This window comes from Falco rusticolus, chromosome Z (genome assembly GCF_015220075.1).
Source record: "Falco rusticolus isolate bFalRus1 chromosome Z, bFalRus1.pri, whole genome shotgun sequence".
Lineage (NCBI taxonomy): Eukaryota > Metazoa > Chordata > Aves > Falconiformes > Falconidae > Falco > Falco rusticolus.
This window is the reverse complement of record NC_051210.1, coordinates 29,457,121-29,481,374: the sequence shown is the minus strand read 5'-3', so window position 1 is coordinate 29,481,374 and position 24,254 is coordinate 29,457,121. Positions and strand designations below refer to the sequence as shown.

The window sequence follows — 24,254 nt, the reverse complement described above, 5'->3', positions numbered from 1 at the left end:
TACATTTTCCCACCCTTAGACTACTTTAAAATTAGGAAGAAAAATATAAATCCTTTTAAATTTTATTAATCCAAAAATACTGCAGATTAGTGGTTTAAACGAAGATTCATATACACATTTCTATAGCTTAGCATCACAGACGACCAAACAAAATATTACATAGTCAAAACGAAGATTCATATACACATTTCTATAGCTTAGCATCACAGACGACCAAACAAAATATTACATAGTCAGCAAGCAAGAGACCCTATGGGCACAAGAGGCTGCCAATGTTTTAAAAATGAAATTAAGTTTTAACAAAGAAAAGAATTGTTTTTCTGGGTGTGTCTCACTCACTTTTTCAGTCCAACTCAACAGACACCTATGAAGAACAATATCAAATATACCTGGACTCCCACTTTCTTGAAATAATGCCACTGCAGCATGTACAATGGTTTGCTGCTTTACTTCCTTACAAGCTCGGTCACAGATTTCTGAAGTTTGAATGCACTTCTCACACCAGTGGCTTTCACTCCCAAGCCTCCAAAAATAGTAAGGAATTTCTGAACTTGCTCAGAAACCTCACCTGTATCCAATCTCCAGAGCCATCTGCAAAAGCAATTTTCAGATCATATCATAAACACTTTATGTAATCTTGCTCAAAAACACATACAAACCACAGATTCCTGGAGTTTCTGAGCAAAAAGGCTCAATAACCTACTACCAAATCTGCACAAAAATTCTTTCCAAAAGCTACTGTTCACTCCTGTTTGACTTGGTGCCACACCAGCCTACAAACAGGAAAGAAAGCAATGCCATGCAGAAGATCTATACAGAAAGCCTGCACACACTAAAAATAGGCAAATAAACACATTTGTAAGGGGAATTAAGAAAAAAAGTAAATCACTTTAAAATGTTGACTGGGGGGCACACGGCAGGAACGGACACTACAGTTTAGGTCCTGCAAACATTTGCACATGCTCTTAATGAAAGCAGAAGTATCCACGTGCCTAAAAACGAAATCAAATCTTCACAGAGCAAGAACCCAAGCAGATAGTAAATACCTCAAGTTTTCACTTCAGAACATGAACATACACCAGGTGCAAAGCAGGAAAAGGTAAAGAGGGTATAACTTCCAGCTGTGCTGAAAAAACACATAGCAAATGTTTTCAAAGTGTATGTCGCAGTTCCTTGGTGCAGGTTCAATCACACGGCACTCATGCTGTTCCAAGTATTCTCAAACAGACCCATTTGTTCTATATATACAGTTAATGTTACTAGCCACACTAATGTTAATAGCCACCCCCCAGACTCTCGTACAAACAGAAGTCATGTGAACAAATACTGTGTATAGCTTTTAGCAATTTTTAAACTATTTAAGGGTAGTTTTCCTAACAAGACAATTTTCCAGGTACACAGTTTATGATGTATTTTAGTAAAATTCACAGAATTCATACCTTACTCCTCAACAGCAGAAAATATGTAACATAACTAACAACCTTCCTCCTGCCCTCCTTCTAAAACAGCGTGCCCTGGAGCACAAATCAGTAGCATTACAGGAAAAAGTGCAATTCTCTTATTCATAAGGGATATCAAAACCAATCATAAACAGCCTTTAACTGTGTAAGTAATGTTCTTTTCCATACTGGCTGCATACCCTTGTGCTACAGTTGTGTACATTATACAAAAGAACAAAAAAAAAATCAATGAAAGAGTTAAGTAAGCTTTTCTGATTATTTTTTTCCCCCCAATTACAGTGACGGCGTCTGACCTCTTTTAAGATTACGTTTCCCATCTGGGATCATCACAGAAGCTGGTGACCAGAACCAAATGCTTAGAGTTGTGAGCTCTGAAATACTTAAAAGTTTCATTGAAGGCTGGATACTATGACAGCCCATGTCGAAGAAAACTACATTAGCTGCTAGACAATGCAACAAGCAACACAGATTATCTGTGTGGATGCAGAATCCCAGTCATTACGAGAGAAATGGCTTGACACACTTTACCTCCAGACTGATCACAGACGTTACTTTTTCATTCATCATGGTTGCAAAGGACTTGCATGAGAGGGAGGATGCAGAGGCTCAACCTAGGCACAATGCCAGGGATAATGGGAACAGAAACCCCAGGAGTTTAGAGCTGGGGTGCCTGGCTCTCACTGAGAAAGACCTGCATAGGAGTGTCTTAAGAATGAACATTTGGAGCCTATGTGTGTATTTGAGAAGCTCAGAAAACAAAACCATTGTGCTTGCTTAAAATACTTCTGAAAATATCTATGACTTATTAATTAAAAAACCCTCCTGCATTTTTCACTAAATAAAGCAAAGTGTACATTCTTTGTTGTGTATGTGTAATGTGACATTACACATCAAGTAACTTCCAGAAGAAAGCTTTATTTTAAGTCAGAGCACAATAATAATAATATATTTCCCCTCAAGAATGGAGAATCTTTTCCTTATTCAGGGAATGCTAACAACCAAGCACTTACTGTATTTCACATATACGAAGAATAAAAAAAAATGTTTAGAACAAGCATAGAAGAATGCAACCAGAACACGTTAAAAAAAAAAGCCAAAAAAAAAAAAAAAAGCCAGCACCAAAAAAGAAACACACAACAAAGCAAACAAGACCCAGAAAAACAAAGGTGGGAGAAAGCAGCACCATCATATTAGAATATTCTTGCAAAGGGAGCTCCCACTGCAAACTTAGTAAGATGCTCTCTGATATTTTGGTACTCTACCTTCTTGTTATACATCCCACCCACATCCTGCATCACATTAACACAGACAACTCGTATGTTTAGATGACACATGTCCATCTGGACTTCTGATATGAAGCAGATGCCATACAACAGAGCACTTAAAATACCTGAGATGCAAGAACTAATATAAAAGGCTGCAATGCTATTGGTTGAAAAAGATTTAAAGCCTATTTTTCTCAGGAAAACAACATGGGTCAAAAAGATTCTGTGCACACGTGGATTTCACTTTGCCAATATAATCTGTGGGTGAAAAAAGGGCTGTATAAGCAGCAAAACTAAATATAAAGAGTCAAGAAAAAACCCAACATTTTTATTGAGCACAGCTTTTCCAATATTTTACAGTGTTCACAATCATGTTTTTTAATATCTTTTTTCAAAATTTCTCATTTTAACTTTTTTGTGACAAGTCAAACATACTTCTCAGACTATGTTGTGAAGAGTGTTGACTGTTCAGTCTCTACAAATGGATGAAAAGCATGGATGAAGTAGTGAGGGTATGAAGCAGTAGGAGTACAAAATCTGCTCTGCTGCCTATTCTTCTATAGTAATTTCATATTGTAAAGAATTAGCTCAAGGTTCAAATAGCACATGTAATGTGCCTGGGATGCCAACTTCAGATAGATACAAAAATGCAAATGTTGTAGCATTATCATTAAACACAGACAAATCATGCAGACGTAAGAGCGAACTGTGAGAACATGAACAAAGCTAGTACACACACATAAAAATATATATATATATTCACAGAATCATTTTGGTTGGAAAACACCTTTAAGGTCATTGAGTCCAACTGTTAAACATTGAGTCAAACTGTTAAAATACACACTGCCAAGTTCACCATTAAACTGTGTCCCTAAGTGCCACATCTACGTGTCCTTTAAACATCTCCAGGGATGGTGACCTAACCACTTCTTTAGGCAGCCTGTTCCAATGCCTGACAACCCTTTCAGTGAATAATTTTTTTCTAATATTCAATCCAAACCTCCCCTGGCGCAACCTGAGGCCGTTTCCTCTTGTCCTGTCGTTTGTTACATGGGAAAAGAGACACACACCTTGCTACATAGTCCTTTCCAGGTAGTTATCATTATCCTTCACTGGAAGATCTGATCTGCAGTAGTCTGATATATAGACACAAAATTCAGTTAGTATTTCAGCCTACTCTGAAAAGGCATCAGCAGCTTGCTTCAGTGAATGTCACATAGTTCCAGTGTTCACCTACACTGCTGGTGATAAAGAAGTGTTAATACTTGAAAGACTGAAACCCAAAACGCAAAGGCAAGGGATCAGGAATGTTTGACAGCTGTATACCTGTACTTTTTTGTGACATTCTTTTTCTTTGAACTGAGACTGTACTGCACATTGAATCATCAATTATCTTTCAGTTACTTTAACTGAGAGGAGACCATCAGTTTCAAAACCAGGCAAACTCTAACCAAAAACTGTACAAGACATCAGACCTAAATTGCTTCTCAGCTGCAAATTCATGCCATCTTCACTAATGCCTGTGGAGTGACACCAGCAGAAAAATCAACACAGGTTTACGCCTAACACTTCCTCTGAAATGAAAATTAATCTCTCCATTTTACAGGCAATTAACAACTTCTATAGCTAACAAAAGACAATTAAGTTTACAAATCAAATTCATTGCCTGCTACATTGCAGCTCTATATTATGTTTTTCTGTGTAACCTCCCAAATTCACAGTCCTTCTGACAGCTGAAGTATCAGTTCCAGCAAGTCATCCAGTTCAAATCAACAGATACTGAAAATAATCAATATCTTGATGGATTAGACCAAAAGCATAATTTAGGTTATTTCATAAGCAGATGTTGCAAAGAAAAGCATGCATTTCAAAATTAAATGCTTATCTCTGGTCTTTTTGCTGGAATTTGTACTGTAGAGACAACTTGGAACTTTTAATTCCTGTGTTCCTGCATATTTTACATCTGAAATATCCCAGTATAGGCAAAGATAAAATGGTTCATACTGCAAGAACTATAATTAAAAGATCTGCATATTGATTTAATTTTGTTAATTTTCCTTAAAATACATTTATCTCAGCCTCACACTAAATACTTGTATCGGGGGGTGGGGGTGGGGGGGGTGGAAATTAACATTTGCTAGCATTCACTTGAGCTGGTTGATGCTGGCACCTGAACAGCACACATCCAAAACAACTTCATACAGTACATTTACGGCATAGAACAATTTCAGGCTATAAAATTATCATTTCCAGTTTACACAAGCACTACATATAAATTTACCAAAGAAAGTCAAAGTGAAATAAAAAATAAAGTGGTAGTCGCAGAGAATGCCTTAAAACAAACGTACATTATCTGAAAATAATTGCATTTATTTCCCAAATTAATCCCATAAATATGCAACTCATGTTTATTACAACTAGCTTTGTGAAATATTCTATGTATGTCTGCTAACATTAATTCCATGATTACTAGAATCTGTTCAGAGTACAACTACTTTCTCTAAAAAACACAAAGCTTCTATCTTCCTTTATAATTAAAAACTAGCAAACAGCACACCAACATTTTAATAATAATTCTGAGATACTGAAGATAATGACAATCTAGTGTCCAAGACAGATTTGTTCTACCCTGATGGTTTTGGCTGGGACAGAGTTAAATTTTTTCATAGTATCTTGTATGGGGCTATGTTTTGGATTTGTGCTGAAAACACTGTTGATAACACAGGGAGGGATTTTTCGGTTACTGCTGAGCAGCATTTACACAGTGTCAAAGCCTTTTCTGCTTCTCACACTTCCCCACCAGCGAGCAGCCTGGGGGTGCACAAGAAGCTGGGAGGGGACACAGCCAGGACAGGTGACCCCACCTGACCAAAGGGATATTCTACACCATATGACATATCGCTCAACAGTAAAAATCTGGGGGAAGAAGAAGGAGGGGGGGATGTTTGGAGTTACGGTGTTTGTCTTCCCAAGTAACCATGACGCATCGTGGAGCCCTGCTTTGCTGGGGATGGCTGAACACCTGCCTGCCCATGGGGAGTGGTGAGTGAATTCCTTGTTTTGCTTTGCTTGCATGTGTGGATTTTGCTTTACCTATTAAACTGTCTTTATCTCAGCCCATGAGTTTTCTCACTTTTACTTCTCCAGTTCTCTCTCCCATCCCACTGCACGGTGGGGGAGTGAGCAAGCAGCGGTGTGGTACTTAGTTGCTGGCTGGGGTTAAACCATAACATCTACCCAACCAACATGCACAGCAACAGACTTACAATACTGTGGTAATTTAACCAAAAAGTACCACCAAGGCACTTCTTTACTTATGAGTATCACAGTTTAACTAAGTTCATACAAAGGTGCAGCAATACTAGTTTCCACTTGGGGTTTTTTGTTTGGTTTTTTTTTTTGTTGGTTAGTTTTAAGCTATCAAAATCAATCGCAACTCTTGAAAATCATCCACCTACTGAATGTGTTTCACTTGTTCTTACTAAAAAGCTATCTCTCCATCTTGCTTTATTTTACACAGTTATAAAGCTGTGAAAGCATCTATGTGACATAACTCGCATCTATCTCCAAGCATGCCAGAATCAAGTAAGACACTCACCATAAAGCCACAGTAACTGATTTCCAGTTTGAGAGCAAAACCACACATACCATGCATAGAGGGTATAACTATGCACAATTGCTAAAGGCACAAAAGTTTACATGTGCGGATATGAACATACTGGGAGTTTTAGTACTTGTATTACAACTGCTTAACGTATACAAGCATTAGGCAGAACCATTGTGAATTCAAACACCTTTCTACTGCACTTAATCAACCCATTAATACAATATTTACAAGCAGTTCCATCCCCTCACATTCTGCCGTTACGCACATTTGAAAACTCTGATCCCTTCATCAGCAGTTTCAGTTTCTCCGGACTGAAAGACTTAGCAGATGCCCAGTTATCTGCCAAAATAAGAACATCCCATTACTCCTCTTAACAATATATTTTGACAGGACTTAGCCTCACACAGATCTTAAACAACAATTTTAAAGTTACTCTAACGAAAGACTTTGCAACATCAGGCAGGCAAGCAACATTAATTAAATTTAGAAAAGTTTACCTGACAACATGCAAAAAGCCGACATGCGTAACACAGATGTTTAACAGAAAAGCTACTTTCACCAGCTACAGACATCACATCAGTATCCTAAGTACACGGCCACTTTCAAAAGCCATCTTTCCTTTCCTAATGCTGCAAAACCTGAGAACGTTAACACAGACTTTACAAAAAAAAAAGTGATGCTGAAAAGGTCTAAGAACGTCCACTACGGACACACTCTTCTCTCCCCAGCTGACGATCTTGCCTCTAGGTGGGTTTCTCTCTTTTACTGAGGAGATGCATGTACCCCAGCAAAGGCAAAGTATTTTATGGAAGGCGAAGTGCCTCTTAGGAGCAGAATCAATTTCCTGAATGAAACAATCAGCTCTTCAGTGCAACATTTTCTAGTCCAATATTCTTTCACTAATTTGACAGCCATAAATACTTTCCCTTCTACTGACACATGCTGTTGGGGAGAAAAATACAAAAGAAACAAGAACAAAACCAAACAAAAAACCCAAAACAAAGCAAAACAAACAAAAAAACCAAAAAAGAACCAGCCATCACTAGATGTTCTTCTGCTGTTGATAAAGAAATAGTAAACATTATCTCAACCTTGTTTGTAAACTACCATAATTTTACTAACCCCTAATATCTGAAGACCAAATCACAATACAGGTTTTTATCAAAAGTTAATATACTAGGGCCACTAATAGGGGACTACTGCTTTCAAGAACACAACTAGGAGAATGCTCAGCAGAACAATCCAAGTTCAGCCCTGATGCCAGAGATTGGTGCATCTTTTTTTCTACTGGTGGCAAGTATTTGAATGAATCAGGCAGACCTTCACAAAGTCAAATTAACAGTTTTCCTGTTTGGAGAAAAGAAAAAAACATTTCTCATCCCCAATCTAGAAGTCTCCTGGATTTGTCTGTAAATTATGATGCTATTTCAAAAGGAGAAGATGAATCAGAGATCATACTGCATGAAAACATTATTTGAGTTTTCCAGATCACGACTAAAACAAGGATTCACCTGCTATGCTGATTTAAGAATACTGTAAAACTTAATCATTTAACTTGGGTGTCTGCAAAAGCTCTTTTGAGAAAACTGGTTCTGACTATTCTATTTACCATTAAGCACAGGATCTGTGCTAGTGAATACCAGAATTTGAGGACAAACCCCAAAAGCCCCTTCCCTTTTTAGGGGGGGGGGGGGGGGGGGAGCAAAACCAAAAAAAGCCCAGCATTCCCTAACCCAACAGTAAGGTCATTGTACACTAGGCCTGTGATGAATTCATTATATGATAATATAATCTTTTCTCCACCAAGACATTCCAAATCATGAGCAATACAAAAGCTTTTATCTCCCAACAGTAGCATACTAGGTCAATTTGTCTCGGATTAAGAGTGAGGGAAGGTTAGGAGAGGTTTTGCTATCATGCTTTAAAATAAGGTTATAATCTACAAGAACGTCCAAGCAATTTAAAAGCAAAAAGTTGAAATACAGTTTCATCAGGTAAAACTTCCATTTCTAGATCACCTATACTGGAAAAATATTTTTCTCCTCTATTATTTGGAAGGCTCAAATAGCTAGACAGGATAGACTGATCTTCCCCATGCGCCATGTGGTCTCAGCATGTAGGAAAAGCTATTTTTGAGCTCTGTGGTACAAATCAAAAGGTAAAAGTTCGAGTTCTTCCTCAACTTTCTGCATGGCAATCCTTTTAATACGCTGTCAACCACAAATTTCAAGAGGAACTTGTTTATAAAACCTACTTCATTCCAGAGCAAGATTTCCATCAGTATAACCACCCGTACTGCAGACTCCTGTAAATCATCCAAGCCTCCAAGACAAGAGCACCACTACAAATACGTTCTAAGAAAAGACTAATTAGTTATCTCATTTCTTCACCCTCCAGGCCCAGCGAACCACATCTCGTTTGCCTCCGTTCTCCCATACCGCTTCCTAATCGCTAACTTCATATACACATACACGGTTTCATCCTGGCTGCCATTCACAAAAAGCTCCCTGGGAAACGATCTAAGGCCCCACTCCCCAAACCACACAGATACAAAATTAAATTTAAGCAGGTGGGAAACTCCCGCGCAGTGCTGGTACCGGGTCCGGTGTCTGACAGCAAGCACGTCATCCCCGGTGCCGGGAGCTTGGTCCCGGCATCACCACCGCTCCGGGACCAGCTGCTCAAAGCCAGTTCCTCGGGGGGCAACCACCTCAGGCCTCAGGCAGCGCGGCCGACTTCACAGCATCCCGGAGCCACACGCGGGGCTGGAGGTGACCTGCCGCCGCGAACCGCGCACCGGCACCACGGCCCGCCGCAAGGCGCGGCGCCCGCCCCAGCGGCACGGACACGCCGCAGGGCCGCCCGCCCGCCCCGCGGGGCCCAAGGGCAGCTGCGGGCGGCGGCCGCGGCAGGAAGGGGAGCGGCCGGGCCGGGCCCGGCGCTGCCCGGGGCGCGCCACGGCCTCGCCGCGAGGGCCAGCAAGCGCCGCAAGCCCTCCGGCTGCACAGGAGGCCCGCGGGCGGGGACGCAGGGCGGGGAGCCGCTGGCAGCGGTACGACGGCCGAGGACAACACCCTCGGCCCCGGCACGGCGGGCCGCCCGCGCTCCGCAACGCCGCATCCCCGCCGGCAGGGAGAAAGCCGCCGCCGCGCCGGGGCCCCAGGCGCCCCGCGGCAGCCCCCGGGCTGAGCGGGCGACACCCGGCCTGCTGGCAGCCGCCGCCGCCGCTCGCCTCGCTCGTGGCCGGCGGGAGTTTCTCCTCCGTACCGTCCCGCTGCCCGGCCCCCACGCGGGAACGGACCCCCGGGGCCGCCCCGACAGCGGGCGCTGCGGCGGCAACTTCGAGGCCCTCCGGGCCGGCTGCGCTGTCGGGCGGGGGCGGGACGCCCGGAGCTGCTCCCCCTCCCCCTCCCCCGGGGCCCCGTCCCCGCTCACCTGGCGGCGGGCCTCTGGCGCCCGGGGCGGCGCGGGGTGCGCCGTGGCCGGCGGGGCTGCCCCGGCCCTGGCTGCGCGCTCCCGGCTCCGGCAGGCTCGGCCCGTGGACGGGCGGCGGCGGCGGACAGAGGGCGGGGGGCGGCGGTAAGCGGCCGGGACCGCCGCTCATGGCGAGTCCGGGGAAGCCGGAGCAGGAGCGAGCGCGGGTCCGTAGGGGTGCCGGCAGGAGGCAGGCGGCCGAGGGGGAGGCGGAGGCGGCGGCGGCAGGCTCGGCGGCGGGGGAGGAGGCAGCGGAGGAGGCGGGGGGCGGCGGAGGGGAGGAGGAGAAGGCAGGCAGGAAGGGGGCGGCGGAAGAAGCCACCCATCTGCCGTTCCGGCCCGCCTCGCCGGCCTGGCGAAGGGGCTGGGGCCGCTCGCCGCCGCCGTCCTCGCCGCGCGGAGCGGCGCCGCGGTCCTGCCAGCAGCCGGGGGCGAGGAAGCAGGCGTCGGACTGCGCCCCGCGGTGCGCCGAGCGGGCGGCCACCGGCATCGCTACCCGCTGCGGCCGGCCGGCGACGCCCGCCTTGCCGAGGGCAGCCTCGCCGCGCGCCCGGAGGGGCGCTTAGCGCCAGCGGGGCCACGTGGGCGGCATGGGCGACGGGGGTCGCCTCCAACGGGGGCTCGGCCCTCGGCCGGGCAGCGAGGCCGGTGCCGAGCCGTGCCGGCCGATGCGGGGAAGAGACCGCCGCCGCCGCCGCCGCCCAGCTCGTTGCCGAGAAGGAAGGATTCTCCCCGCCTGCTTCCTTCCCTCCTCCCTCCGCCCCGGCCCGGCCCTGGCTGCCCGGCGGGCGGGAGCGCTCGGCCCGCCGCCTCCCCGCGCCCGCTCACGACGGCGCTGCCGCAAGGCACGACGGCCGGCGGAGAGCACGCGGGCCCGGCCCCAGCCACCCCGCTCCGCAGCGGTGCCCCCGCCGCCCCCCGCGGGCGGGCGGGAGAGGGGCGGTTGGTCCGCGCCGCCGTCGGCCGGGCCCCCCGGGGCCCAGCGGGGCTCGGCCCGCCCCGAGCAGACCCTGCGCGCAGAGCCCGGAATCATCCTCGGCCCGCCTCGCGCTCCGCCGCTGCCGGCCGCCGGGCACGGGGCCGCCGCGGTGGGCCCGCCCGCCAGCCCTCCGCACCGCGCTGCACCGCTCTGCAACCCCCTCCCCGCACCCGGCGAAGCTGCACGGGGCGACGGCCCGGGGGAGGGGGCAAAGGCCGCGATCGATTCGATCGATCGGGCGGCCGGGCGACTGCAGGGGCTGCGCTGGACCCCCCGCGGCGCCCGGACGCTGCGTGGCGGCGGCCCAGGAGGGGGCGGGGCGGGCCTTTACCGGCTGCTGCGGGCAGCGGGGACAGCCCCACCCCGCCGTCCGCTGCGGGGGGCGCGGCCGGGGCGGTCGCCTCCCGGTTTCTTCGACCAGTCAGAGATGTCGGTAAAGTCCTTGATGTGTCGGGAGCGCGGCGGGCGGTGGCCTCGTCGCCGGGGGGCGTGGCTCGGGACAGCCCGTGCGCGGGTGCGGGCGGCGGCGCAGCGAGAGGGTCCGGGGCGGTCGCGGTCGGGTGCGGGCGGCTCCGCGCTGAGGGGAGCGGCCGCGGCTGCCGAGCCCCGCCAGCGGGGTTTGCCTTTCAGAAAGGGTGAAATAGCGGGAGAAGCGATACGCGACCGAAAGCGCCACTTGGCAAGTTGTGCTGCCCGGGGGCGCGCTGGCTGCTGTCCCGGTGAGATCTGCGTGCGCCGGCGGGGGGGCGGTTGGTGTTGCGTGTCGGGGCAGTGCCAGCTCCTGCGGCGCCGTGAGCGGGAGAGGTGTCGGAAAGCCGTGCCCTGGCCGGCGTTACCCCGCTGCGCCAGCCTCTTCCCTCACGCCGTCAGTTGAGCTTTTCACCCGTGTGGGAAGAGGTGACCGTGACTCCCCCAAGGGGACAGCACCTCTGGGACCTGTATCCTACAGCTGACATGGTTTGTGTCCCAGCAGTTGCCTAAGGCCATGCAACGCCTTCCCCTATTTGTTCAGGAATCGGCCTCAGCAGCTCCTGTTCTTCTGATCCTGTGGAGCACACAAGGGTCTGAAGTACTTTTCCATCACATGTGCTGCGCCCTTTTTCCGAGGTGCCTGCACCTCTTTCACAGTGCTGCTATGGGGCAAGTACATGCAGCCTGCATGAAGCTCCTGGCAGCACACAGATGACAGGAGATGAACAGAACCACTGTTGCTTTATGATGATTCATTTTTCACTCACTCTTTTGGGGGGATGGTGCTTTAAAACTGCTCCCATGCTGAAGATAATACATATAACTGCACTGTGGCACAGACTTCGTTTTTTGTGAGCCCTACAAAACTTTGTGGGTTTCAATACTGGAGGATTTTATACTACAGGAAAAGGCGGGTAAAATTGTGTTAGTCCTTCAGCTAAAACAATCTTTCTAACTCTTTTTGCACGCAGACGGTCTTCCAGAAATAAGAAGAGATATTTCTGCAGCATGAAACTACTTCAACTATTAACCTAATGTCACTTCAGATTACAGGATATCTGGAATTTCAGAAAAGTTGTTTTGTGCAGTATGGGTCAGTAGTCTTGCAGGCACATAACCTGACAGTTCTGGTGCATTGCACTTCATTTACTTCTGGAGCTGAGGAGTTCCATTTTCCTGTTGGTTCTAAACTTAAATTAAGCCTTTTCAAGATCATTACAAGATGCAGGTGTTTTTTCCAAGTGTCTTTTAACTCAAGTGGGACAAGAAGAGGTAATACCTTTAGCCTAGTACCTTATTAGAGCAATTACCACATTTGGAAAACAGACAAGCCTTCTTCAGCTCTGCTTAAGGTCTTCAGGTACTTAAACCCAAGGTTTTCCCTTGGGTTTAAAACAACTGGTACCTTAACTCACTTTTCTAAACAGAAATACACTGATGGATGTCCAGAGTTAAGCTCCTTGGTAGTTCACATCAAACAGATTCAGGGGAAAGTTACAAGTGTGTTTGTGGTTGTGTTTTTTTCCTGGCTTGTGTCTTTTATTTTGTTTTAAAGTTTACGAACTTGAAATACTGCAATGGTCAGAAAGCCACTGCACTCAGTATTATAGACTTCTTTTCACTTCAGGTGAATTCATACCTCACTGGTTTGGGTCAGAGCAATCACTTCAGGAACATCTGACACCGATGCAAACTCTTTTGCAGACTGGAAGTGGTTGTTTCTTCCAACCTCTTAACTAATTTTCCTAAAAAGTAACACAAAATTTGAGTCTGCATTTCCATATCTCAAAATGGTCTGCCGGAATCAGCCATATGGTCTAGTGTGGAACACTGTAATAATAGGTATACTGTTTCATCAAAAATTGAGTAAGTTAAACCTCTGCTCTGCCTAGGGCACCTCTTAAAAGCTAGTAAGAGCTGAAGTGGTGTTAAAGGCTTGGTGTGAGCCAGACTTTGCAATGGGAAGATTTTTACCCAAAATCCTTTATGTCTGTTTTGTCCCTTTCAGTGCTGCTGAATGCCTGATTATGAGACGAACATATAGAAAAGAGATCTACTGCAAGTAAGAGTGACAAGATGGTAATTAGTTGAAAAAACTTAATTCAGCAGGGAGTTGTGTCAGATTTTGTAAAAGGACATCTCTCTCAACAGAAAGCTGGTATACATATTTTAAAAGCGCTTTCTTCACTCCACAGGTAAATAAGTGTCCTCAACTGCAAATTTCTTGTAGAGGAAATGCATATCCAGCTACCTGCAGATGTCAATTTGTCTTTAAAGTAGTTGAGAAAGACACGTGGAATTGACAGGACTTAAAACTCTCATTGTTGAGTGCAACAGTACAGGAGGCGTACAAGATATTTCCATTGGCGCCACCTTGATGACTGCTGCATTTTCTACATCTGCTGTTGTCTGCTGCTTACTGCAGGGGTAGGCTAAGTTGCCGTTTGTGGGCTGGAGGCCAGTCCTGCCATATTCCAAGTTTCTCCTATAGGAGTTACTGCCTTAACATCTGTCTAAGGACTAGATCCACAGGGCCTAGAGTGGGTCTGTTGTTGAAGCCGCCACTGCGACATTGCTCACCTCAATGAAGAATGAGAAATACAAAAGACGAAAGATAGGACACATCTCTCTGGAAACAAACATTAGCATTTCTAATATGTGAAAATACATTGAGGTTCTCTATTCCTGCAGTAAAATAACATTTTCCTGAGGCTGCACACAGAAATCTCAGAGCTTTGAGATGGGCCCTCTGATTTCCTTCTTCATACTCCATCTCAGCATTTACTTGCTTTGAAGTTGCACTGTTGGTAGGCTCCCAGCTCTCAAATAGTCACTTCTGTACTCTGCTGTAGCTTCCATTTGAGTTGCAAACATCTCACACTGGGCAAAGCTCAGCGAGCAGAGGGAAATCATGAAGCTGAGCACACTTCATAGCTGAAGAGTATGCACAATCACTTGCTTATTTTACACAAACAGGAGCACAGAATGTATGTGAAATGAGAAGGGCTTTGCCTGTGTGTGACAAGAACTGGCTGTATTGTTGACAGTTCTTACATACTTCTTACCTCCTATCTTATCAGTACCGATCTGTCACCCTTCATGTACTATACCAGTATCTGAACATGGAGAGAGCAGAAACACTTCAGTATTCACAGTGACTTTGATGGTGCTAGTGAAATGGGAGTAGGGAAATACCCTAAGTGGTAGACCTCAGAGATAAAGGAATGTCAAATGCTATGGGTTCTCTTGGTTTGCTTTGCATTGTGACAGCCTAGAGAAAACTCAAGTCAACTGCAAGAGCTCATTGTCTTAGGTGCTGTACAAACATGTCGATAGCCCTGAAAAATCTTGCAATCTAAATATGCAGAAGAAGGAGGAAGGGAAGCAAAGGCATGGAAAAATGCAGTGTTTTGCCTGCACAGATGTGACAGCTTGGTAACAGAACTCATATCCCATGTCTCAAGTTTGATGCCACCTGAACACACACCATATGCTTCTAGTTAAATTTCACCTGAGGATGGAGAATGAGCTTGGAACACTGCCATCCCTGACAGTGCCTAGGATCAACAGAAGCATATAACTAATGAGCTAGTAACGGTTCATCAGTAACCATGAAGTGATAGAGCGGATTTCCACTCATAAGGGCAAAATGGCTAAGGGGGCTGGAACTATTCTCTGGTGTGCATTCAAAGTCAAGAGCCTTATGAGAAAATTTTGCAGCACTTCCCATTCATCACTGTCTCTGCTTCAGATAAAAGGGTCTTAGATGGGTGAACCATCCTTCCTGTCAGACTTCACCTTTCTGAAGGAACTATACTGATAAGAAGAAGAAACACAGTGACCAGTGTGACCTAAGCTAAGGGCTGGAGTGCGTTCACTGCCTTGGCATGATACTGACACACACACCTTGGTGCAGCAGAATGCACACCCTGCTGCCACTCTCTGTTGACCTGCAGGGGCCAAAACAGGAGTCAGTGGCCTGCTGGGCAGCTTAAATCGGTGCAAAGACCATGCTGAAGTCAAGGTTCAAAGTTCTTTGGATTAGGGGCCTCAAAGCACAATAAGAGTGGTTTCTACCTGAACAGGCAAGTGGAGAGGCTGCCTCACACAAGCCGTCTTGACCAGCAGGCTCATGCACAAGTACTGTGGGAGCACAGGGTTTGGCAACAGTGCCAAGAGAGTTGGGAGGCTGAGAAAGCAACCAAACTAGAGCTGTCCATACTTTCATGAGAATCTTTCCCCAACCATGGCTTGCCCCTCAAATAAATACAGCAAAGCAACACACAGTCTGAATCCCACATGCTATCTCAGTGGCACGTGCCTCTTGCTTTTCTCCCCACTGTCTCAAAGTTGGCAGCTCTACATGGACCATGCCCTGCCTTTCTAGCCACCAGAGTTGTCTTGGAAGTGAATGTTCCAGACTTCCTCTAAAAGGATGAAGCACAATGAGATACAGTTGCTATATGTTTGATACATTCTCTTCTACTTCTTATATCCTAAATATTGAGCAGGCCTAGAGCAACCTTAGCTTGAGTTTGAAGATTAAAATATATTCCATCTCGTGCTAGCGTATAAGGGATGTCATCCTTTGTAACAGGCTTATGAGTGTGTGTTAAAGTGGGCTGAGGAGTTCTTGGGAAATATTGCTACTTAGTTGTATTTGCAGACAAATGTTCTGAAGTTGACATGAATGCAATACACGGATGTTTAATAGGTTTGTGGGGTTTTCCTCTTTCTTCATATTGACCTTAAACAGTTTGGTTTTTTGAAATAAGAAAGGTGTAGATACAGCCCACAAAATGAGCCAGACTGCCACTGTGGTATCCAGGCCACACATCTGCTAAACAGACTTGACAAATTTGTCAAGAGCAGACAAGAAAAACTACATACAACCTCAGCTACTAATAGGAAAAACAAGGGAAATCTTTTTTTGAACATTTCTTCCAGAAAGAAAGCTCGTAAGTCTTTCCGAATCACAACGTGGTTAGAAGACAAACATAACTCATTTGTAGGCATGACTTTTTTTGCTGCAGATCGCAGGACAGTATGTTGTTATGGCCCACTCTCATTCTTCTTTCATCTAATCCCATTTTGTTTGGACTAATTCTGTCTGCTGCTCTTCAGAAAAAAGACTTTTGGATCACACTGCTTTGCTGCTTGGATTGAAAGATAGGTGGGGCAAATATGGAAAATGAAATATATAGAAAGAACACTGAGAGCTGTGGAAGGAGAGTGTCCATTCCTTTAAGGGTATCTTGTCAAGAAGCCGTAAATCAGAAGGTACAGAGATGTAAACCTGAGTGACAAATGATAAGAGAAGTGGTGATGAGAATGAACATGGTCAGTCACACTAACTGGGAACAAGTGTGAAGTGTGGGAATGTCCATATTTTCAGTTAGATTATCTGATTAAGGACTTTGAAAAATTGTCATGGTAAGGAAATAGAGGAGGAAAAACACAGAGTCTAATAAAATCTGAGCAGTTAGCATTACTGAAGCCAACAAGCAGAAACAAACCGGGTCAGTCACATCAGCTGACGGGCCATCAAGAAACCTCAGGCAAACCTGGGACTTTGCAATGGATAAGGATGCACACCTGAAGGTCCAGGGTGCTGGAGCGGGTCAGTGGGACTACGCCAGCCAAGGAGGCAATGTGTGGGGGAAGAGGGAGCAGGGAGGAACAAAGAGGTGGGGTAGACAGGCAAGGGTACAAGACGGGCCAGTTGCCTGTAAACTGGCTGGTCAGTGCACTTGCCTGGCTGAACCCTGTGCCTGATGGCCACGGTCTCTCCTGTCTGTCCTTAACTACCTCTGCGTAACCTCGTGCCCTGTCCCGTGCATGTGAGTGCTGCAAGGACTCCGTGCGAGCTGCGGGGAGCTGCGGGGGGACCGGCGTGAGGGGAGTGGGTGCCAGCTGCTGGGATCAGACCAGGCTGTGGGCAACCCTGGCCTGTGGTGTTGGCTACTGGAGTGACTGGGGGGTCTCAGTGCCAGCGACTGGAGCAAGGGGAGTCTTTTAACCTCCAGCCACTGGGATGGGTACAGTTTGTATCCTGAAAACCAGCTGCTGGGGGGACTGGTGTGAGTGAGGGGCTCAGCACTGGCAGCTGGAGTGGGACCACAGGTCACAGGCTGTGTGCCTGGTGCCAGCTGCTGGAGGGATGAGTGTATCTTCCCAAAGGTACATGTCTGCTGTGCATGGGAGGAGTGCGGCAATCTTGATGCTGCACCAGCTGGCAAGCAGAGGGACCTTAGGTCTGGGCTGGGCTATCAGTCGGGCAGAGTCCATTTATTTTGGGGGTCATGCATGTGTGTGAGGTACCTGTTGGACAAGTGTGTGAGTGCTGTGTGCCTGCAGTGTGCATCAAGCTGGACCAGCTGGGACCTGTGGGGCTGGTAAGAAAATGTCACTGAGAGGCTGCTGAGCCTGGTGAACTCAACAGGTTATCATCTCCGTTATCAGCTCCTACTATTCCATATAGGGTCTAATGATACTGTGGCGAAGCAACTCAGAATGATCAAAGGAGTGGGGGGACTATATATCCTCACAGGAATGTTAGTGGACCTGGAGCACAGGTGGTGGTCTACTCTATCCTCCCAGTTAGAGGAAGGGAGGGGTTCAGGAAGGAGGAGGAGACAGGCTGAAAGGTGAATACATGGCTGCTGCCATTCTCAAGGTTTTAGCTTCTATGATCATGGATCTACCTTTGGGGAAGCCAGGTCTGTTACAAGCTGATGGGATTCACCCAACCAAGTGGGGCAAGAGGGTCTTCGCCAACAAGCTGACCAGACTTACGAACTTTTAAACTAGGTTTAGCAGGGAAGGGGATGGAGTTTTGAGCAACAGAAAAGAGCCAGGGGCTGCTGATATATCAGGAACCAACAGGGAAACACCTGTGAAATGCCTCAAAAGAATTAAGTTGTGTTCATCTGAAAAGTTGAAACAGTTGACAGCCCAGGTGAAGTGCCTCTGTACCAATGCACGCAGCACGGGTAACAAACAGGAAGAGCTGGAAGCCACTGTGCAGCTAGAATGCTGTGGTCTGATCTCTATCACTGAAACGTGGAGGGATGAGCCACATGACTGGAGCACTGCAATCAGTGGCTGTTCTTTCTCTTCTGTACAGAAAGATCAGGCAAGGAAGGAGAAGCAGGGGTTTGCCATGGGTGTAAAAAATGGATTGATTGCACAGAACTGTCATTGTAAAAGAGCGATCAACAGGTTGAGAGTTTATTGCTAAAAAGTGGGAGCCAAACCAACAAAAGGAAGCCTCATGGTTGGTGTTTACAACAGGCTACCAGATCAAGGGGAGGATGTTAACTAAGTGTTCCTACTTCAGCTACAGGAAGGATCACACTTGCAGGCTCTGATTCCGCTGGAGGACTGCAACCACCCTGACATCTGCTGGAAAAGCAGCACAGCAAGCTGTAAACTGTCCAGGAGACTCTTGGATTGCATTGAGGATACTATCTTTATCCAGGTAATAGAGGTGAACAGAATTCCAGGTGATAGAGGTGAACAGAATTCGTAAGAATTACAGAATTAATGTTGGAATTAAGCTGCAGAGCATGCGATTTCCCTTCCCTCTCTTCATTACCACACTGGAGAATGTACCTGTATTTGCTACATTTTCATCTTTACCTGAGAAAGCAAAAATGCTATTCATTGTTAAAGAGGGATATAGATTACACCTATTAAAGTCTGAACTGACAGCATCAGGTTCCTGTAGTTTGCAGCACATGCATGATTATTATGGTTTTAGCACCAGCTGCAAATCCAGAGGAAGACTTCAGCTGTATTTTTGTAGCTATCATGTTTCCTGCTTTGGGACTGAGGCTATTGTCTTATGGTTAAAGTTGTCCTGGGGACAGATGAGTCCACATGTGCTGTGTCTTCCCCTTCCCCCTGGTAGGTCTTTTGGTTCCCACTGTCTATAGACAGCACACAGGACAGTGCAAACAGTGGTTAGACCTAGCTAAATGCTAAAAGCCTAGCTTTGTCTTTGCTACATTAGTTGCAGACACAACTATGCAGTGGCTGGTAGAAAGGGAAGGAAGGAAGGGGGAGGTTGAAGGGAAATTGGTAGTTTACTCGAGGTCTGCACCTCTCTTATGTGGCAAGACACAAGACCCCAGCCTTGTTCACTTTGCCTTGTGTTCCACATGAGCAGCAGCAGGTAAGTGGGGCTGTGCTGTCCTGCCTGCTTGCTCCCTCCCACCGTTGAAACAGGCAACCCCTTCCATCACCACAATTTGGGGTGGCAGGGGTATGTTCCTATTCTTTCTTCAGGTCCAGTTGGAGAAATGGGGAGTCATTATCAAGTCTCATTCCCCCAATAATTCTCCTGTGTTGCCAGTAAAGAAACCTAAGGACAAGTGGCAACTAACAGTATATTAGGGGGACTTGAACAGTGCCACTGAACTGCTCGCTGAAGCTGTTCCCAGTAGAAGTGATAATAGTTAATATTCTTAATGAGCAGTCCTCCATGCTGAACCAACACCAGCAGGATGTTTTGAACACCTTGGTGTGGTATCTAGGAGATCAAGTGAGAATTCCAACACCTGCCACTCAGAAAACACTGGGTCACTTTGCAACATTGTCGAGTGAAAGGAATAAGGGAAACTGGATAATGTAGGAGTGAAATTTGATCATTACTGAGGTTTGGATATGATCCAGGACCTAAGTCTTCTTTCTCGCTCCCTAGGAACTGTTAAATGAGTAAGTGAAAGCTGTCATTCAACCTGTGTACTATGGAAAGTATCCATCTAGAAAGTATATTAAGTATTCCCTGGGAACTTTTGTTAAATATCCTCTGTGGTGAGGTGTTGCTACTGGAGACAATGCTGACAACGTCTGAAAAGATAGGCAGCTTCATGTTTCAGACCATGCTAACCTTGCATTGGGAAATCTGGCATTCTATCACATAAGCAAGCAAACCCACAGAAGCTGGTAACTTTTGCCACGACATGGACAGTGAGGTCCAACATATCCAAAATCTCATATCAATGCTGATAAAATTCTGGCCTGCAACTTGGTCTGTACTGTTAGGACCAATATGGGACACAGTATGCTCTCAAGTTGAAGAACTGGAAACCTTAATAACCAGATATGAAAAAGCTATTACATACACAAAACAAGTGGTTATTGCTATCAAGCATATACTGGCAGAATCACAACAGAAATGGAACGAACTGCTGGATGTCATTGGTGTGACATTTTTATGGGATATGCACCATCTGCAACTGGGATATCACATCTTATGTTACATCTTATGATTGTTGTATTATTGTGTTCTGTTTATTATTAGATTTTTTTTATTGAGCTTGTTTATCTGTTCATCTCTTATCTCACCATGTTGAAAACATGTACTGTCAACTGTTATCTAACTACAAACTGTGAAGACTGACTGCAGTGAAAGTGCTGGAAACTTTCTCCCTGTCCCCATGCCAGTGAGGCAAGAGGCGTAACAGTACCTCCACTCACTGAGGTGAAGGTGTGGAGTAAGACTGTTCACTCAGCTCTGCTCAGATTTTGACTAACACACAGCTCATGCTAAGGCCCGATGTGTACTGGGAGCAGCACCATTAGGTGAAAGTGAGGGCAATACATAGGCAGGGCATGATGGCCAGAAAGGGCTGAGGGTCATTGTGCAGCCCCTCTCACCTGCAGCTTGCTGTCTTCTGCAGCCATAATCCTTGCATATTGGTTGTCTGGCAGTTTCTTCAGAATCTGCTAAATGATGGAAGTGGCACAGACCAAACTTCCAAGCTGAAAAGTACAAATATGTCAGTTTACCCAAAAAGATTTTGAAGCAGATCCAACAGCATCTGGACTGCTGAAGTTTTTGTGCTTCCTGGTGAGATACTGGGGACATCCGCACTATGATGGGGGAGGAAGGATGAACACTCTCACCATTAGCTAGGTAACTGTTTTGCTCATAGGTGCACGAATTACAAATTACAAGTTGCGTTTATGAATTAGATAACTTGTGTGTTAGAAACCTCATTACTTAAGTGATGAATTAATGAATTTATGTTAGACTAGTCTGTCACAGGGGATTGAGCCCTTGTTTGTCATGTTTGCTTGTTTTCTTTCGTAACGAGCTCATAAAATAAAGTTTTATTTGCAGAGTACATTGTCATGTAAATTTGAGAGATCCAAACGGATTGTGACACTGGACACCTTGGTCTTCAGGCATTAGTGAGACATTTACTTAAAACAATGACTAACCTGGTACTGGCCACAAATCTCTAATAAGACCATGTTAGGGTCATTCCTGAGAAGGTGGCAGTCTGCTCCCCAGTGCCCACCAACATCCTCTGATTTTGCTGATCTAGGGCTTGTATGAGCACCAGATGTGTTCAGATATAGCCACTACCTAATCTGTAGTTCTCTGTCTTGTTCTACAAGCTACACTACTCCAGCTGTCCTACCTGTCTTTCTCATTCTGGCACTGATCTGTTCAGAGGTGGTTTTCCCTTTGTGGAAGAATTTATCACCAGAACAGTGTTCAGCATAATTCATTGTAAGCAGCCATCTGGAATAAGCAAGATAGAGGTAAATACGATTTATGTCATGTTTATATCAGGCATTCCTCAGCATGCCAGAAGTCCCCAGTGTCTGCCAGGGGAATATGTGTCTGTTGCCACCATGCTAACCTTGGAAAGACTGTATGTTCTGTTTGGAAAGTGCTCTGGGCAGCACTTGCCAGGCTGAAATGGACAACAGGCATCTACATAAAGTGGCTTTGTGACTGGGATAAGGGTTCCTGCAAGCACAGAACTTCCCACAAAACCTCCAACAAAAGAGACTTCTAGCAAGCTCTACTTAGATCTGCCTAAGTGGAAGAAATGGACAGGACTGCTTTACCCTTTCAGCCAGAGCAGCAGGACTGCAGATGGGCAGAGTAACTTCCTGCTGGTGTGACCTAATTGTAAGTCTCTCTTCCCTCCATGCCCCAGAAAGCTGTAAGCCATAGAAGCATCATGTAGTCGCAGTGCCTGCGAAGTAGAGTCCTGTGCAGTTTCTTGTCCTCAGTGTGAGTATGTATGCATCACTGAGATCACTGAACACACCGCGGTTGTGTCCAACAGTGCTAAGTATTGGGTAGATACATAGAAGGATGAGATTCCTGGTCAGTGGATCTAATAATAAAAACGGTGCTTTAGCATCTTTTTAGAGAAGGCCTTGTCCAAAAAAAAATTGGAAATTTGCATGTGAGAGCGACAGGAACTAAGTTTTCACTGGCCTTGGCCCTGTGATTTCAGGCCACCACTCATGAAGTCTGGTCCACCAAGTTTTCCCCCCGCTAGGGGACTCCACTCTGCAGGAGGATGTAGAGTGCAATCAGGAGTAGCCCACGTTCTTTGTGAAGCCTGCAGGAGTACATCAGCTGGAGACCCATTAGTCTAGAGTCCTTTTTTGGACACTGCTCAGCACCAACTGTAGCAAGGGTGAGAATCATCCCACCAGGTCTGATGCTTATCTCTAAAAGACAGAGACTGTCCCAGAGCACAAAGTTCAGTATCTCTTCCCTAACTTTTAGTAGCATTGTTCATTATATTAACTAACACAGCAGCCAGATACAAAGAACCTGGTTTTATAGGAGAAGGGAATGAGGGGAAGTAGGAAGACACTCTTTTAAAAAATTGTGGTAGTTTGTTATTTTTTAATAACATCCATACCTCATTACAGTAACATTTATGTGAGTATAAAGGTCACCTCTTCAATTAGGTAGAATATATTCAGAACATGAGGACTCATCTCCAGTTTGCCATAGTTATCAATATTAGTGGAAATATTAATCTAATTTTATGGAGATCTCATACTGTTATAGTGTTTAATAAGTAAGATGAAAATAACTCAGATTTGTGAAGATCCATTCCCCTGAAAGGCAATGACATTTAGGAGTACAGTACCACTCCGTAGGAGTACTGAGCTAATGTTACTATAGCGTATGTTTGATTTGAATCATTTGGCCTTTACTCTGTTAAGTAGTTTAATGAGGATGAGAAGTAGCTCTTAAGTTAAACAGGATTATCTTCACTTTATTAGTATGTTTCATAAGGACTTATGAAGGTTTTTGTATGCAAGGTTTCCAGATACTGAAAGATGCCTGGTGAGGACTGATGTCACCCTGCATTGGTGGTGGGGAGCTGTCATGCTTGATTATCAGCAGCGCACAGACTACGCATGTTTGTGCCTGCTGTGGATAGCTCTCTACCAGGAGCTGGACCTCTGTGCCTTCTCACAGTGGAGCTACATTGATTCTAGTGGTATGCAATCAGAGCCTAAGACCACATGTTAATTTCATTCAGGCAGATGGTAGATGAACCTGGAGCTGAAAGGCTCTGTACCTCCTATGAGCCCCATGAGCTGTCCAGACTCCAGTTTGAGCTGAAGGCTACTATTTTATGCATATAAGGCCCGTGTATTTCCCCTGCATACAGTGTCCTCTCCATCCCAACCGTGCTGTGAACCAGCAGGGAGGCTCCAAGCCAAAGCAATAATGTGAATTATACCTCTGACCTCAGGGGATGCCAATGTCTGTACTGTGAAACAGCTGACTTTCCTTACAAGCATTATTGCTCGATGGTGACTGTCAGACCCAGGGACCTTGTGCTGGTTTTGGCTGGGATAGAGTTAATTTTCGTCATGGTAGCTCATATGAGGCTATGTTTTGGATTTGTGCTGAAAACAGTGTAGGTAATGCAGGAATATTTTAGTTATTGCTGAGCAGTGCTTATAGAGTTAAAACCTTTTTTGCTTCTCTTGTGGCCCTGCCAGCAAGCAGGCTGGGAGTGCACAAGGAGCTGGGAGGGGACACAGCCAGGACAGGTGACCCCACCTGACCAAAGGGATATTCTACACCATATGACATATCGCTCAACAGTAAAAATCTGGGGAAAGAAGGAGGAGGGGGGGATGTTTGGAGTTACGGTGTTTGTCTTCCCAAGTAACCATTACGCATTGTGGAGCCCTGCTTTGCTGGGGATGGC

The 24,254-nt window shown here is 46.1% G+C and overlaps 2 protein-coding genes and 1 long non-coding RNA gene across 9 annotated transcripts in view; 2 read left to right on the top strand and 1 right to left on the bottom strand.

Moving 5' to 3' along the window:
* The window catches only part of RNF38 (ring finger protein 38), a 112,077-nt gene extending 101,850 nt beyond the window's left edge, over positions 1–10,227 (bottom strand). Inside the window, exon 1 of one of the 3 annotated variants that reach the window (XM_037372937.1) lies at positions 9,768–10,227. In XM_037372937.1, coding sequence (XP_037228834.1) covers positions 9,768–9,936 — 169 coding nt within the window. In that variant the 5' untranslated portion in view covers positions 9,937–10,227. Of the gene's footprint in view, positions 1–8,929; positions 8,946–9,767 lie in introns of those variants that run through there. The other 2 variants (XM_037372936.1, XM_037372938.1) reach the window with 2 other exon arrangements.
* Positions 5,730–24,254, top strand: part of LOC119141115 — a 29,605-nt gene continuing 11,080 nt past the window's right edge. The window contains exon 1 of one of the 2 annotated variants that reach the window (XR_005101843.1): positions 5,730–5,767. This is a non-coding gene — a long non-coding RNA (uncharacterized LOC119141115). The remainder of the gene's footprint in view (positions 5,768–24,254) is intronic. The other variant, XR_005101842.1, reaches the window with a different exon arrangement.
* LOC119141113 (translation initiation factor IF-2-like) lies at positions 10,302–24,253 on the top strand. 4 transcript variants are annotated; one of them, XM_037372944.1, is made up of 3 exons: positions 10,302–11,218; positions 18,596–18,736; positions 24,213–24,253. In XM_037372944.1, exons 1-3 carry the CDS (start codon positions 10,397–10,399, stop codon positions 24,213–24,215), a joined length of 966 nt encoding a protein of 321 aa, XP_037228841.1. In that variant the 5' UTR covers positions 10,302–10,396; the 3' UTR covers positions 24,216–24,253. The 4 variants fall into 4 exon arrangements, 3 of the variants coding, with proteins under 3 accessions (XP_037228841.1, XP_037228840.1, XP_037228839.1); XM_037372943.1 differs by lacking the exon at positions 24,213–24,253 and adding an exon at positions 19,961–21,386; XM_037372942.1 differs by lacking the exon at positions 24,213–24,253 and having other exon boundaries at positions 18,596–21,386.

Coding starts and splice junctions, on each gene's coding strand:
- LOC119141113 (XM_037372942.1), top strand. CDS start 10,397: ATGGGCGACGGGGGTCGCCTCCAACGGGGGCTCGGCCCTCGGCCGGGC. Junction 11,219..18,595: donor TCGACCAGTCAGAGATGTCG/GTAAAGTCCTTG, acceptor TTCCTACTTCAG/CTACAGGAAGGATCACACTT.